The following is a 12,088-nucleotide window of genomic DNA, read 5'->3' as shown; positions in this document are numbered from 1 at the left end:
GGACTACTAGACTGGTGGTCATGGAGGTGGACGACGGCAATTTTGAGCCAAAGGCGCCCGGGGAATCGCGTCGATGCTACGGCAATCAAATAGGCTGCATCGTACGGACAACCGCCGCCATCAACGATGAGAAACTACAGAAGATAGAAAATATGAGGAGCTCCCTCCTAAAGAAGTTTCACCAGATATTCTTGTTCCCGGGCCAGAATGAGAAGGATTATGAAGATCCAGACGAGGACCCGGCAATGAAGAAGATAAACAAACACGCCATGACCAAGTTTAGCGACGCGTTGGCCGCTTGGAAAACTCGAGTGAAAGCAAAGATCATCGACAAGAAGGAACCCTACTCCGAGATTGTAAAGGATAATCCGACAATCACGGAAGAGCAGTTTCAAATATTCAAGGAGGTTTGCGAGGCTGAAGCTGCCAAAAAAAATCTAAGTACATGAAGGGGCATCAAGAGAGGAACATTGGGAGCCACCACCTCGGAAGCCGTGGTTACGGCGGAAAGAGGTCCAAATGGGCCCAGGAGGACGCGGAAGCCGCGAGTCTGGGCATCCCAGAACCCTTGGCGGATTTCACCGTCCCGCAGGAGCGTGACGTCCTGAGGGCTCGGCACCATTGGGACCCAGTGAAGAAGGTTTACGAGACAACACCGGTCATTACGGAGTTCATGAGACTGCTGGTAATTTTAGTTTCTGATCAATTTGACTGCACACGTTAGTCATATTTGTAAACGATCCTTGTGCCTTTTGCAGAGAGAGCAGCACCGGATTGCGGCCGAAAGCGACTCGCCGTCTGAGGCATTGGCGAGGCCCAAGTGGGACACTCCATTCAACCGGGCGTTGAACATATTGAAACGACAACCGGTGGATACTCAACCTCGTACGGACGCGTGCACGGTGTCGGAGACGGCGCCACATGGAAGAAGTACTACTGTGAGACCACGGAGGAGAGAAAGGAAAGACAGAGGTTAACTGAAGAAAACATCGACAAGAAGGTTGAGATTGCGGTTGAGAAGAAATCATCTCAGACAGTCGCAACAGCGGTAGCTGCCGCAAAACAGGTGGTTGCAGATTTGTCTACTTCCTTGGTGACGGGCGTTTTCACTTGGACAAGGCAAAATCCAGAAGAAAATATAGAGGACTTTCCCCTTGCTGACTTCTTGGGAGCACCTGCTCCCGCACCGACTCCCGCACCGGACGTGCTCGGCGGTGCTTCGTCTTTGGCTGAGCTCGACGCCCTCACGGTATCTGTCACACCGGACCCCTTCAATATAAATGTATAATCTCCCGTTTTCGTTGCCTTTCGGATGTCTCACGTCAAGACTTTTCTTTGCAGGCCGACGAAACCCCGTGCACCATATTGTACACCATCGGCGACCAGAAGGTGGACGTGGGGAAGGCGACGATAATGGAGCCGAAGGAACCATTGTTCTATAGCCGGCCGATCCCCCCGAACGTCTTCAAGGTTTCCGTGGCCAGTGTCGAACTGGGCCACGAGAATTTGCCTCCTGCAATACTACTGGTGGATGACGATGAGACACCGCGGCGGCTTGGTGATTGTTGCAATGGGTGGGTCCTGTTGTGACCAAAGAGTCTACTTCATCTGGAGGCGGTCGGGAGCACACCCACGAGCACGCAGCCTCAGCAAGGTATGAACATCAACACCCCACCTACCCAATTAGCGTCGGGTGTCGGGTTGGGTGATAGCGGACGGGGTAAGGAGGAGGCTCCATTAGTCGCTGATGACGTCGCCATGGATGAGGACGAGGACGACGGTGGCACTGAACAGTACGTCTATACTGGCGCCTCCTCAGGGTTTGAGCGTCATGAGTCGGTGCCTGAATTGCCGTCTCAACGTATTATGGACGACCTTCCGGTAGTAAAGAAGTCTAGGAAGAGAGCGAGGAAAGGCAAAAAAACTGATTCTATGATCCAGCCGCCTCAGCAGCCTCGGCTTCAGGACCGTATAGATATCCCCGATGCGGATAAATGGCATATCCCCGGTCAACCAATCCTACCTGCAAGAGCGCTAGGGGCCAGATTCGGCGATCTAAGGAGACTTCATGACGATGTGCTGCGGGTAGAGAAAGGCCTTGTCGCCTCGACAGATCCAGGATACCCACTCTACGTGGTTAACGTTCCGCGGCAAATGTCGTACGTCGACAGCTTCCCCGCGGATAAGTTCTTCCTCCGATTCGATTACATATTCGACATGTTTCACATGAAGAAGCTGGATTTTACGTTTGTCCGCCTTTATGCCTTGCACATGAACTACATCATCGGGTTTGAGCAGATATCTCATATTTGTGTCGCTGACCCGTACTACATGCACGAGGGCTTCTTGGGAGTCTGCGCAGAGCACCGTGAATACGCGAGGGATTACATCGTTAGTTTCATGCTCGCCAATAAGGACAAGGAGGCGATTCTCGTGCCTTATCATCGCGTGTAAGTCATCCGCGCTGCTATCCTTCCTTCGATTTCAATCATTCATTTGCACGGTGGAGGCTAAGTAATTTGAGGTGTACTTATTTTGCGCAGCGGTGGGCGCGCCGTCCTCATCATCCTATACCCCCGATTCTCTCACGCTCTTTACTTGGAGTCGTCGAAGAACATTCACAAAAAGGATTACACCCACATTAAGGATGTTCTCGACAGTTATATGTTTACTACCAAGCAAGGGTGGAGAGGTTAGGGACAAGAAGAGAAGGGGCGGCAGGCTCGCCTTCGGCCATAAGACCGACTTCTGCTGCATCCAGCAACCGAACGATTCTCTTAATGATGGATTCTATGTCCTACACCACATGCTGGAGTATAGGCGGGATCACCAGAATCTTCGCATGTCACCTACATCCGGCGATGCCCATATTCTGCAATGGGCAAAGAACGTAGGAGATATCGAGGATCATCGACTTCGAGCCGAGTTCTATCACATCTAGCGCGAACTTGCCCAAATCATCATGAAGGAGGTCGTCGGAAAAACAGGGATGTTCTACGAAGAAGGACAAATGTCGCGGGAAGACGTCCGAACACGGGTAGCCGTTCAGCGTCTCGACCTGAAGCCTTTCACTAGCTCGGGGACTATCTCCCTGACATGGATGGATGGAACGACATGTTGGAGTGATTGTCGATATATGACAATGTGTCCGTTTAGTCCATACTTTCTGTATGACAAAACTTTGAGTTATGCGCGGTGAAACTTTATTTGTGATGTAATTAAACCGTCCTCCTCCTCGACTAGTGAATATCACTCTAGTTAGGGCATTTTGGGGTACGATGAACTTTGTTATTTATGCTTATGATATGTTGTTTCTATTTTTGCCAAGTCTGTCTCTTCTGTTGCTCAACTATATATGTTCCATATCATCGACTCATGTGACGATGCAGGTGCATAGATCATGGATGGTGAATAAGTGCTACGCTAGGAGTATATATACGACAAGTGGCCGGAGTGTCAGGCCTAGGTGTACCGGTTTCCGGTTTCCGAGCGATGGGCAGTAGTTAATTTAGGTTCACGCTAATGGGAGAGAGGGATACGAACTCATGTACTCAAAGTGATAGCTCTTCTCGCGTATATCATTGTTTAGATGGATGGCGATGTATTTGCAAGTAATCGAGACTTGTATCGCTATTTTCGAGATGATGACGAGAGACCACTTTGTGTTGGATGATGATTATGATGAGATTATTTGTATGTATATGCTATGATTACATTTGTGGTCTTGCAGGCATTTGTCTGTGTATCATGGTTACATTTGTATGTGCTAAAGATTCATCTATAAAGCCTGTTCAAATACAAAACAAATATGCCGAAAAAAAACAAAAAACTACTAAAATTAGCAGTAGCGAGTGTATGAAAGTTAGCAGCAGCGCCGCGATAGCAGTAGCGCGTCCAGCCAGAGCACGCTAGAGCTACTAGCAGTAGCGAGCTTCCACTAAGCGCGCTGCTGCTACACTTGTGTAGTAGTAGCGCTGGTGAGCACGCGCTACTGCTATGTGTTAGCTGTAGCGCCTTATTAGTAGCGCCTCACCCCGCGCTACTGATACACCTAAAACCCGCGTTGCTGCTAGCCTTCTCCCTAGTAGTGAATATTAAGCTTGACCGTACATTGATTTCTCTTGGATTTGAGAAAGCCCCACTAGAGCATACAATATATAAGCGAGGTAAAGGCAAGGATCGTTTCTTAGCGGGCATCTATGTGGATGATCTGTTGATAACTGGAGCAGACGAAGAGGTGATTGCAAACTTCAAACTACACATGAAGGAGCTATTCAAGAAGACTGATCTAGGGCTCTTGCATTACTACCTTGGGATCGAGGTACACCAAAAGCCGGAGGAGATCACATTATGGCAGGAGGCATATGCGAAGAAGATACTTCAAAGCAGTGGCATGAAAGACTGCAATCCAAGTCATGTTCCGGATAGTGTTCTTCATTCTCCTTCATGTAGGTCCAGTCGACCCACCTCATATCACACACTATAGGCTTCTTGTCCAACAAAATTGTCTCATAGAAATCCTGCTGTTCCTTTGTGTGGAACCTGTAATCAACAGCAGTCTTTCTCCTAGTGGCATATGGATCTGACTCTCTCCATAGCCTCAACCCTGAATCTCTCCTGATTTTCATGTTCTCAGCCACAGGATGAGCATCATTGTGGTCTGGAATCTTGGGTTTGAGCTTCCTCAGGACTTGTCCTTCATCATCTTCCTCAGCAGCAACTTCAGGCACTAGGGCCTTGTTCTTCTCAGCAGCTGGTATACTCCTGGTATTCCTCTTTGGTGCATTCTTGGGCTTGGAGGCAGCTTTGGGTGCTTCTTGGGCTTTGATGTTGCAGCCCCTGACTTTATAGCTTCACTCATCAGCTTTTGTGCCTTGGGTGCTGGTGCAGCAACCTCTTCTTCCTCTTCCTCAGAGTCTCTCCTCATAGAGGGATTGCCAAGAACTTTGGCAGTAGTGGTTCTGACTCTCTTTTTCTTTTTATCTTGACCAGCAGCTTCATCTTCTGACTCAATAGTAAACTTCATGGTTTCTCCAGTGGCAACCTTCCTGGGTTTGGAAGTGGGAATCCTTCTTGCAGGTGCCTTCTTCTACACTACTGGCTTAGTGGCTGCAGCTGAACCATATTCTTTCTTGACCACTTTCTTCATGGAAGTGGCCTCATCCTCTACTGCCACATAATCCTCATCCTCAGAGGCTGAGGTTCTTTTCTTCCTTGTCCTGGTGGCAGCTTTGGGCAAATTGCTGGGAGTGCTTCTGCTGCCATCATCTGAAGTGCTAGAGGGACTAGTGCCCTCACTCATGTGAATCTGCTCTTCTTCCCTGTTCTGACTATCACTTTGGTCTGACATGATGCAAACACTGACTGCTGACCCTGTGAATAGTTATAGATGAGATAGAGTGGATGAGCATCACAAAATGCAGATATTTTTGCAAAAGAATGATTCAAAAACTTAGTTATAGTTTTCCACAGAAAGCATTTCGGATCAACCGATTTTCAAACTCGGTGATACCGAAGCAGTTTTGGAACCTAAACTAGTGAACTCGGTCAGACCGAGTCATAGTTCGGTGGCACCGAGACTGCTAGGGTTTCACAAAGTTCTAAAATCGGTCACACCGATTAGCAATTCTCGGTCAGACCGAGAATTACTAGTGCAATGGCGTTAGCCGAATCGGTGGGACCGAGTTTTCAACTCGGTGGGTCCGAGATGGTTTACTAGTGCAATGGCGTTAGCCGAATCGGTGGGACCGAGTTTTCAACTCGATGGGTTCGAGATGGTTTCGGCGGAAACCTAACCCTAAATTTTCAAATCGCATCTATTCTAAGGATTGTTTTGACTGGATAGAGGTGTTTCAATCGTGGCAAGAATCATAATGAACACAATGTGCTGAGAATCAGACGAGGATAGCACTGTGATCGAGTTCATACCCTAGTTCTGCGATGAACTCGCTACGGCGGCAACGACGGAGATGAAATCTGTTGACGGCGGCGGAGACCAGCGACTGGAGGCGGCTGGCGACGAAGTCGATGATCCGGAGACCTAGAAGGCAGAGCGAGCTATGCGCGGGCTAAGAGGTTTGGAGAAAGTTTTCCAAATTTTTGCCCGTGTGAATATATAGCCCGACACTGTCGGTGTGACCGAGTGGAACGACTCGGTGGCACCGTGATGCATAACTGTTGACAGTTACAGCAACTCGGTGTGACCAAAAAGTTCAAATCGGTTGCACCGAGATTGAAAACCTAGATCGACTTAGTGATCTCGGTATGACCGAAATGGAAGAATCGGTCAGACCGAAAAGCACAAAGAAGTTTTGGAAGTTTAAGTCTATGACGAATCGGGGACTCCGAGTGCTCCTCACACAGAATGGTTCGAATCTGACTTGATCAAATTTTGTGATGTAGCATGAATAGAGTTTGAGACGAGAAACGCATAGATAGCTAGTGTAGGTTCTTAGGCATTCTTGTCCATCCACTTGGCAAAAGAAAAAGAAACCAATCAATCAAAACAACAAGTGGATGTCCTCGAATGAGTAAAATATGCAACCAACATGCTCACACAATAAAATGGCAAATGAAATATGTGGCAAAACATGCATAACCAATTCTAGCATCTATCAAACAATTGGCGATGACTAGGTCATCTATATATGAGTATATTGACTTAGGAGTCAAATGAGAACATTTGATCATAAGTCATACTCATCGTTTAAGCTTCAAGTGGGGTTACCACTTTTACATAATGCATTGATGTGTTCACATCATTAGAGTTGCTTTGACTCAATTCTTAGAGTTAAGCTCCCCCTAGATGTGAGATACCCCCTTAGAGGGATGAACTAACCTTGGGTTTTGTCGATGATGACTTCATGTAGGTGTTGAAGATGTGGATGCTCAATGTTGATGTAGATCATTTGGAGTGAGTTGCACTTTCAATACCTACATGGAAATTTTGGAGACCAGGCCAGAATTCTCTGGTTTAAAGAGTATATTTAGTTGGATGCAGTCCTACTTTGATGCGTGCTCAGATGCACTGAAGCCATGTATCTTTTATCTCTCAGTCTTCCATGCGGACTACAATATCAGACGTAGGCGATTGTTGAGGCGGTGGATAGCTGAGGGCGGAAAGTTTCAGCCTAGGCCGAGCTCCACATGACCCACTATCCATACCATCGGCTCACGTCGTGATATGTGCTACACAAGCTGTCCTTCTGACATGGCAGAGTAATTAGCAGGAGCTGTCTGTGCAAGCTGTGGGGAAGCTGCAGGCCACTGTTCTGTTTTTTAATCGCTGGCAAACTGTAACGCATGGGCCAAACCACTGTACACATTTTCTCACCGCCTGCACACCTCTGACCAATCTAGAGAAGAGTGTGCAGAGAGTGCTCCTTTTTTCCTAGAGAGAGATGTTGTCAGATATGAGATTCAAAGGGAGCGAGGTATTGTTTGTGAGAGAGAATAGGAAGAGAGAGAGAGGAGCTACGTGACTGTGTGAGAGAGGAAAAAAGAAGAGAGAGGACGTGAGGAGAGTGGAAAGCTGCATGCATGTGGGACATAGTAGGGTGAAGGAAGAGAGATGCGCATGCATGCAGTAGACCAACCTATCATAAAAATTATACTACAGTACTCACCTAGGAGATAGGCCTTTTTTTACACAGCGCAGCGTCTGGCCTGGGTGAGGGCGTCGCACTGTTCCTGCGCTGTTAACTACTGACAAGGCCTGTTTACATGGCACATATCTCTATGCAAAGTATTGTAGAATGAACGGAAGGGATAGTAGGTCCTGTGTAGCTCGAGCTACAAAAAACTGCTCTCGAGCTGAGGGTTACTCCAGAGAGAAGTTTGGTACTAGCATGGAGGGTAACAGAAAATTTAGTTTGCGCTCAGGGGGTTACTCTAGTGATAAATATCTTATCAACCGTCAGGGCTACTCCAGGGAAAATTTTGGTATAAGTGCAGAGGGTTACTACAAGGATAGGTTTGGCATTAGTGCAGATGAGGATGGGGAAATGTTGTTCTCTGAACTGATCAAGTTGAGCATAATCCAGTATCCACCAAACACGAATGCATCAAATAGCAAGGTGAAAGACATGTTCCAAGTTAACGGTTTCTTCCATGGATATATCATGTCACGGAGAATGGATGATAACCTTGTGTTTGCACCGGAGGGCCGTTGCAGCCCCAGCTTGCAATGTGCTGGACAACACCTCACCATTAGCACCACTTGGGACAGAGACGAGAGTGTATTCAAGAGCATGGACCTATCACGACTACGTTCTTTCACAGTATTTGGGAAGTGGAGGTCATTCTTCGTCTCTAAGGGTATCAATATGGCACTTCTTAGGGTGCTGGATCTGGAGGATACATCAAGTGTATCAGATGGTGACCTCGAGAAGATAGTGAAGCTACTGCCTTGTCTCAAGTTTCTATCCTTGCGGGGATGCGAAGATATCACTTGTCTGCCAGATTCAGTGGGTGGACTGAGGCAGTTGCAAACTCTGGATGTCAGACACACATGTATAGTAGAGTTACCAGCCTCCATCAGCAAGCTACAAAATCTACAATATATTCGTGCAGGCACCACTTATGAATCATTGGGTCAAGGCCATGATGTGCAACAGGAAGCATCAGAGCATGATGGTACAAGCACCAGCCAAACATCAGTAGTGGTTGCAGCAGCAGCAACAACAACAACAACTACTACTACTACTACTACTACTACTACTACAACATCAGTGGACCCTCATGGCGCGAACATAAGTCAACCATCAGAAACACCACAAACTGACATTGATGATGAAGATGGGACATTAACTAAATCAGTAGCGGCAGGCCATGCTAGCACAAGCATGATCCGCAGAGCAGTGGCGGTAGCAGCAACAAGCAAGTCGAGCACAAGTCAACTATCAGAAACATTGCCACCAGCTGGCATTGACAATGAATACGGGGGATTAACTAAAGCAGCAGAAGCAGACAATGATGGCACAAGGACAGTCCAAACAGCAGGAGCAGTAGCAGTAGCAGCAACAACAACAACAACACCGGTAGACCGTCATGGCGTGAGCACTAGTCAACCATCAGAAACACCAGCACCAGCTGCTATTGACGGTGATGATGGGGCATCACCTATACTAGCGCTACTGAGAAGGAGGGCACACGATCTGGATAACTGGTTTTCCAATAAGAAGAAGTTGCGCAGACGCCAACGACTTAATGATAATGGTGGTGGTGTTAAGGTTCAGGCTCACGGGATTGGGAATATGGCGGCCTTGCGTACACTCGGTGTCGTGAATGTGAGTGGTGCAGGTGGGAAGGCCATCCTCAAGGAGGTAAATAAGCTTACCCAGTTGCGCAAGCTCGGCGTGTCTGGTATCAACCGCAAAAACTGGCACGACTTGTACTCTGCCATTTCAGGACATGGTCATCTCGAGTCATTGTCAGTATATTTTGACAAGGGGGAACCTGCAACAAGTTTTTTTTCTCGTTCGAGTGACATGTTCTCCGGCCTACCCAAGAGTCTGAAGAGCCTTAAGCTGTATTCGACGGGTGGGGAAGTACAAGTACCGCCGGTCTTGGTGAAGCATCTTTACTGTCTCAGAAAGTCTCGTTTTGACCTCATAGTGTCGACGCAAGAAGATATATACAGCATTACGGAATTTCCTCATCGACGTGCATTTCGTAATATTTATGTCAAGCCGGTTCAAGATGGCCAGCTCCATTATGGTCAGCGGGATGAGACGTTGTATTGTGATGGTTTCACTGACGCCCCAATCCTCAAGATTGACTGTGGCAGCTACAAGCTGGCGATATGTTTTGGATATTGGATACCAGAATACATTGAGGTGCTGGTGGTTGACTGCTCTACTGCTGAGGCTTCTTTGGAGGTGTCTGGATTAAAGGAATTATCTAGACTCAAGGAGGTGTGGCTCAAGGGTTCCTACAGCGAGGCAATCAAGCAACATTTGCAGCAGAAACTTGATGAGCTACACAGCTCACGCTTGGAGGAGGCAGTTAAGTACGGCAGGGAGTCCAGGTACACAAGAGCTGTCCTGAGGCTGGAGGACCAAGCACATCCGTCCTGATTCATTTCCATTTCTTCTTCTCTTTATTCTCTAGTTATGTGCATCCAATGTAATAGGCACCCAACAATCTTCCAGATCACAAGGCCTTGGTTATATCGTGCCAATTGAACATTGAAATACGTCCTGCTTCCTTTTGCCATGGGTTCTTCTTTTTCTTCTTTGAAGCCTGATTACGTCCGAACAAATGTCTGACATAACGATACACGAGCATATAACATGAGTGAATGTGTCCACAACTCCACATTCCTTGCAGCAATTAGACTATAGACTCGAGATAATGTCGCAGGAGAACATCCGTGCCTTGTAGCAGAACAGCTGGTTCTATAGCCTTATAGGCATTCTGCATTTAACCACACCACACTACCCTCAAGAACTAGAGGAACAAGCTGGAACGGCGTGACTGATACAAGGCGAAACCGAGCAAGAGCTCATATACTAACCAGGACCGACACACTATCTTGTAATTTTAATTTGATTCTCTATTTACCAGGTTGTATAGTGACATGTATATATGTATGTGCAGCTAGCTACTTTAATCATAAGTATAGAAAACTTAAACAAGTTTTTCTCACAAATACTGGGCCATATAATAGCAAAACATAATTCAGAAGTTGGTTGAACCAATGTTGAACATATGTATGTGCATGCCCATAATTCAAAAGTAAGGCTAAACAAATGTTTGGCAGCGCAATGCAAAAGATATATATGGTGGAATGATAGACACTCATGGATCAGCTGATAATTCTTGTTTTATGAAGGCAATAATATTGCTGTCCTGATTAAGGTTAGTACATGTTAATTGTTGGAATTAACCACGAAGTCCAGTCCGGCTCGGGATTGGAACCATCACCGAGTAGGTTTTGGTATTAGCTAGCCTAAGTGCTATTTATATACTACTTTGTAACCAGCCCCTGTAATTGTAACGACTCAGATCAGGTAATAAAGATCAGCAGGACCGATACGGCCCCATAGCCATCAAGTCGCGTCTTTGTATTGTTCTTTTTTAAGAAAAAAGGGCTTTCCCCCGCTTTATATATTATACAGCACCATCCGATAAACGAGCTTGTTGGGACCGCAGCACAAACAAGCCCAAAAGAGAAAAGAAGAGAGAAAAAAGAGAAATAAATGCCGACGACGGCTGATCGACAAAACAAAGATGGCCAGAAACAGCTGCACCATCCGGAGAAGTACGACCGTGCTCCTAGCATTCCGAGGCGTCGCATACCGGGCAGCACCTTCAAGAAGGAATGCGATGACGACGTCACTGCTGCCCGAACAAGTCCAAGGGTTTCCCCCGGTACGCAGAGGGCAGTGGGGGAGGGGTATATCCGACGCCCTTCAGGAAGGTATTGCGGCGCCCGCAGGCGTCACCGCGTCGATGACGGACAAGCCACCAGAGATTTCTCCCACCCAAACGACCACCACCACCCCGGACGATCTGAAGTGCACCACTGGAACTGCCGTCCACCAACATGTGCCACCACGGTCACCGAACCATCATTGCCGTCTCTCTGAGCCACCGACACGAGACTTGGTGGAGGGACGAAGGGCCAACGGGCTCGGGGGCATCCGCCACTCAGTCGAAGGGTGGGGACTACCACCACTGCTGCCGCAGAGCCGACCGGACAGGACGACATGAGCTTACCGGGCCCGCACAGGCCCGGCCGGACCTCGAAGGATCCGGACAACCCGTGCCGCCATGCTGCAACACATCGGTTGACGAGGCTGCCACCGCCCGTAACCCCCGACGCCGCGCCATCTCCACTAGGGAGCTGCGCCGCCGGGCGCCTAAGCACCAGGCCGCCCCAACCCAGATGAGGCCCAGAGGGGCCCAGATCTAGGCGGAGCATAAGCCGGTGGCCAGCCGCACCACCACGCGCCCCACGGCCAATGGCCGCGCTGCCGCATCAGGAACGCCCGCGACCCGCGGAACACCGCCAAGTCGCACCATCGAAAGCCGAGGAGCACCGCGGCCGCCCAACGACGCATGCAAGTTTGTTAAGCTAGCTAGT

General features: G+C 48.2%; 2 protein-coding genes across 2 annotated transcripts; both read left to right on the top strand.

The window, feature by feature from the left end:
- The first annotated feature begins 6,937 nt into the window (after positions 1-6,937).
- LOC123158834 (disease resistance protein PIK6-NP-like) lies at positions 6,938-8,632 on the top strand. Its single transcript, XM_044576664.1, has 3 exons — positions 6,938-7,122; positions 7,949-8,571; positions 8,616-8,632. The coding sequence occupies exons 1-3, from the start codon at positions 6,938-6,940 to the stop codon at positions 8,630-8,632; spliced, it is 825 nt and encodes a 274-aa protein (XP_044432599.1).
- A 211-nt stretch (positions 8,633-8,843) lies between these two features.
- LOC123158833 (uncharacterized) lies at positions 8,844-10,145 on the top strand. Its single transcript, XM_044576663.1, has one exon. It carries the CDS (start codon positions 8,844-8,846, stop codon positions 10,074-10,076), a length of 1,233 nt encoding a protein of 410 aa, XP_044432598.1. The 3' UTR covers positions 10,077-10,145.
- Positions 10,146-12,088: the final 1,943 nt, after the last annotated feature.

Source organism: Triticum aestivum, chromosome 7B (genome assembly GCF_018294505.1).
Source record: "Triticum aestivum cultivar Chinese Spring chromosome 7B, IWGSC CS RefSeq v2.1, whole genome shotgun sequence".
Classification (NCBI taxonomy): domain Eukaryota; kingdom Viridiplantae; phylum Streptophyta; class Magnoliopsida; order Poales; family Poaceae; genus Triticum; species Triticum aestivum.
The sequence above is the reverse complement of the archived record's forward strand: the minus strand, read 5'-3'. Positions and strand labels throughout refer to the sequence as shown.

Excerpts from the sequence above, each read along its gene's own strand:
- LOC123158833 (XM_044576663.1), top strand. The coding sequence starts at position 8,844 with ATGATCCGCAGAGCAGTGGCGGTAGCAGCAACAAGCAAGTCGAGCACA.
- LOC123158834 (XM_044576664.1), top strand. The coding sequence starts at position 6,938 with ATGGAAATTTTGGAGACCAGGCCAGAATTCTCTGGTTTAAAGAGTATA. Across the intron at positions 7,123-7,948 it reads TGGATAGCTGAGGGCGGAAA|TGCAGAGGGTTACTACAAGG; the intron begins GTTTCAGCCTAG and ends TTTTGGTATAAG.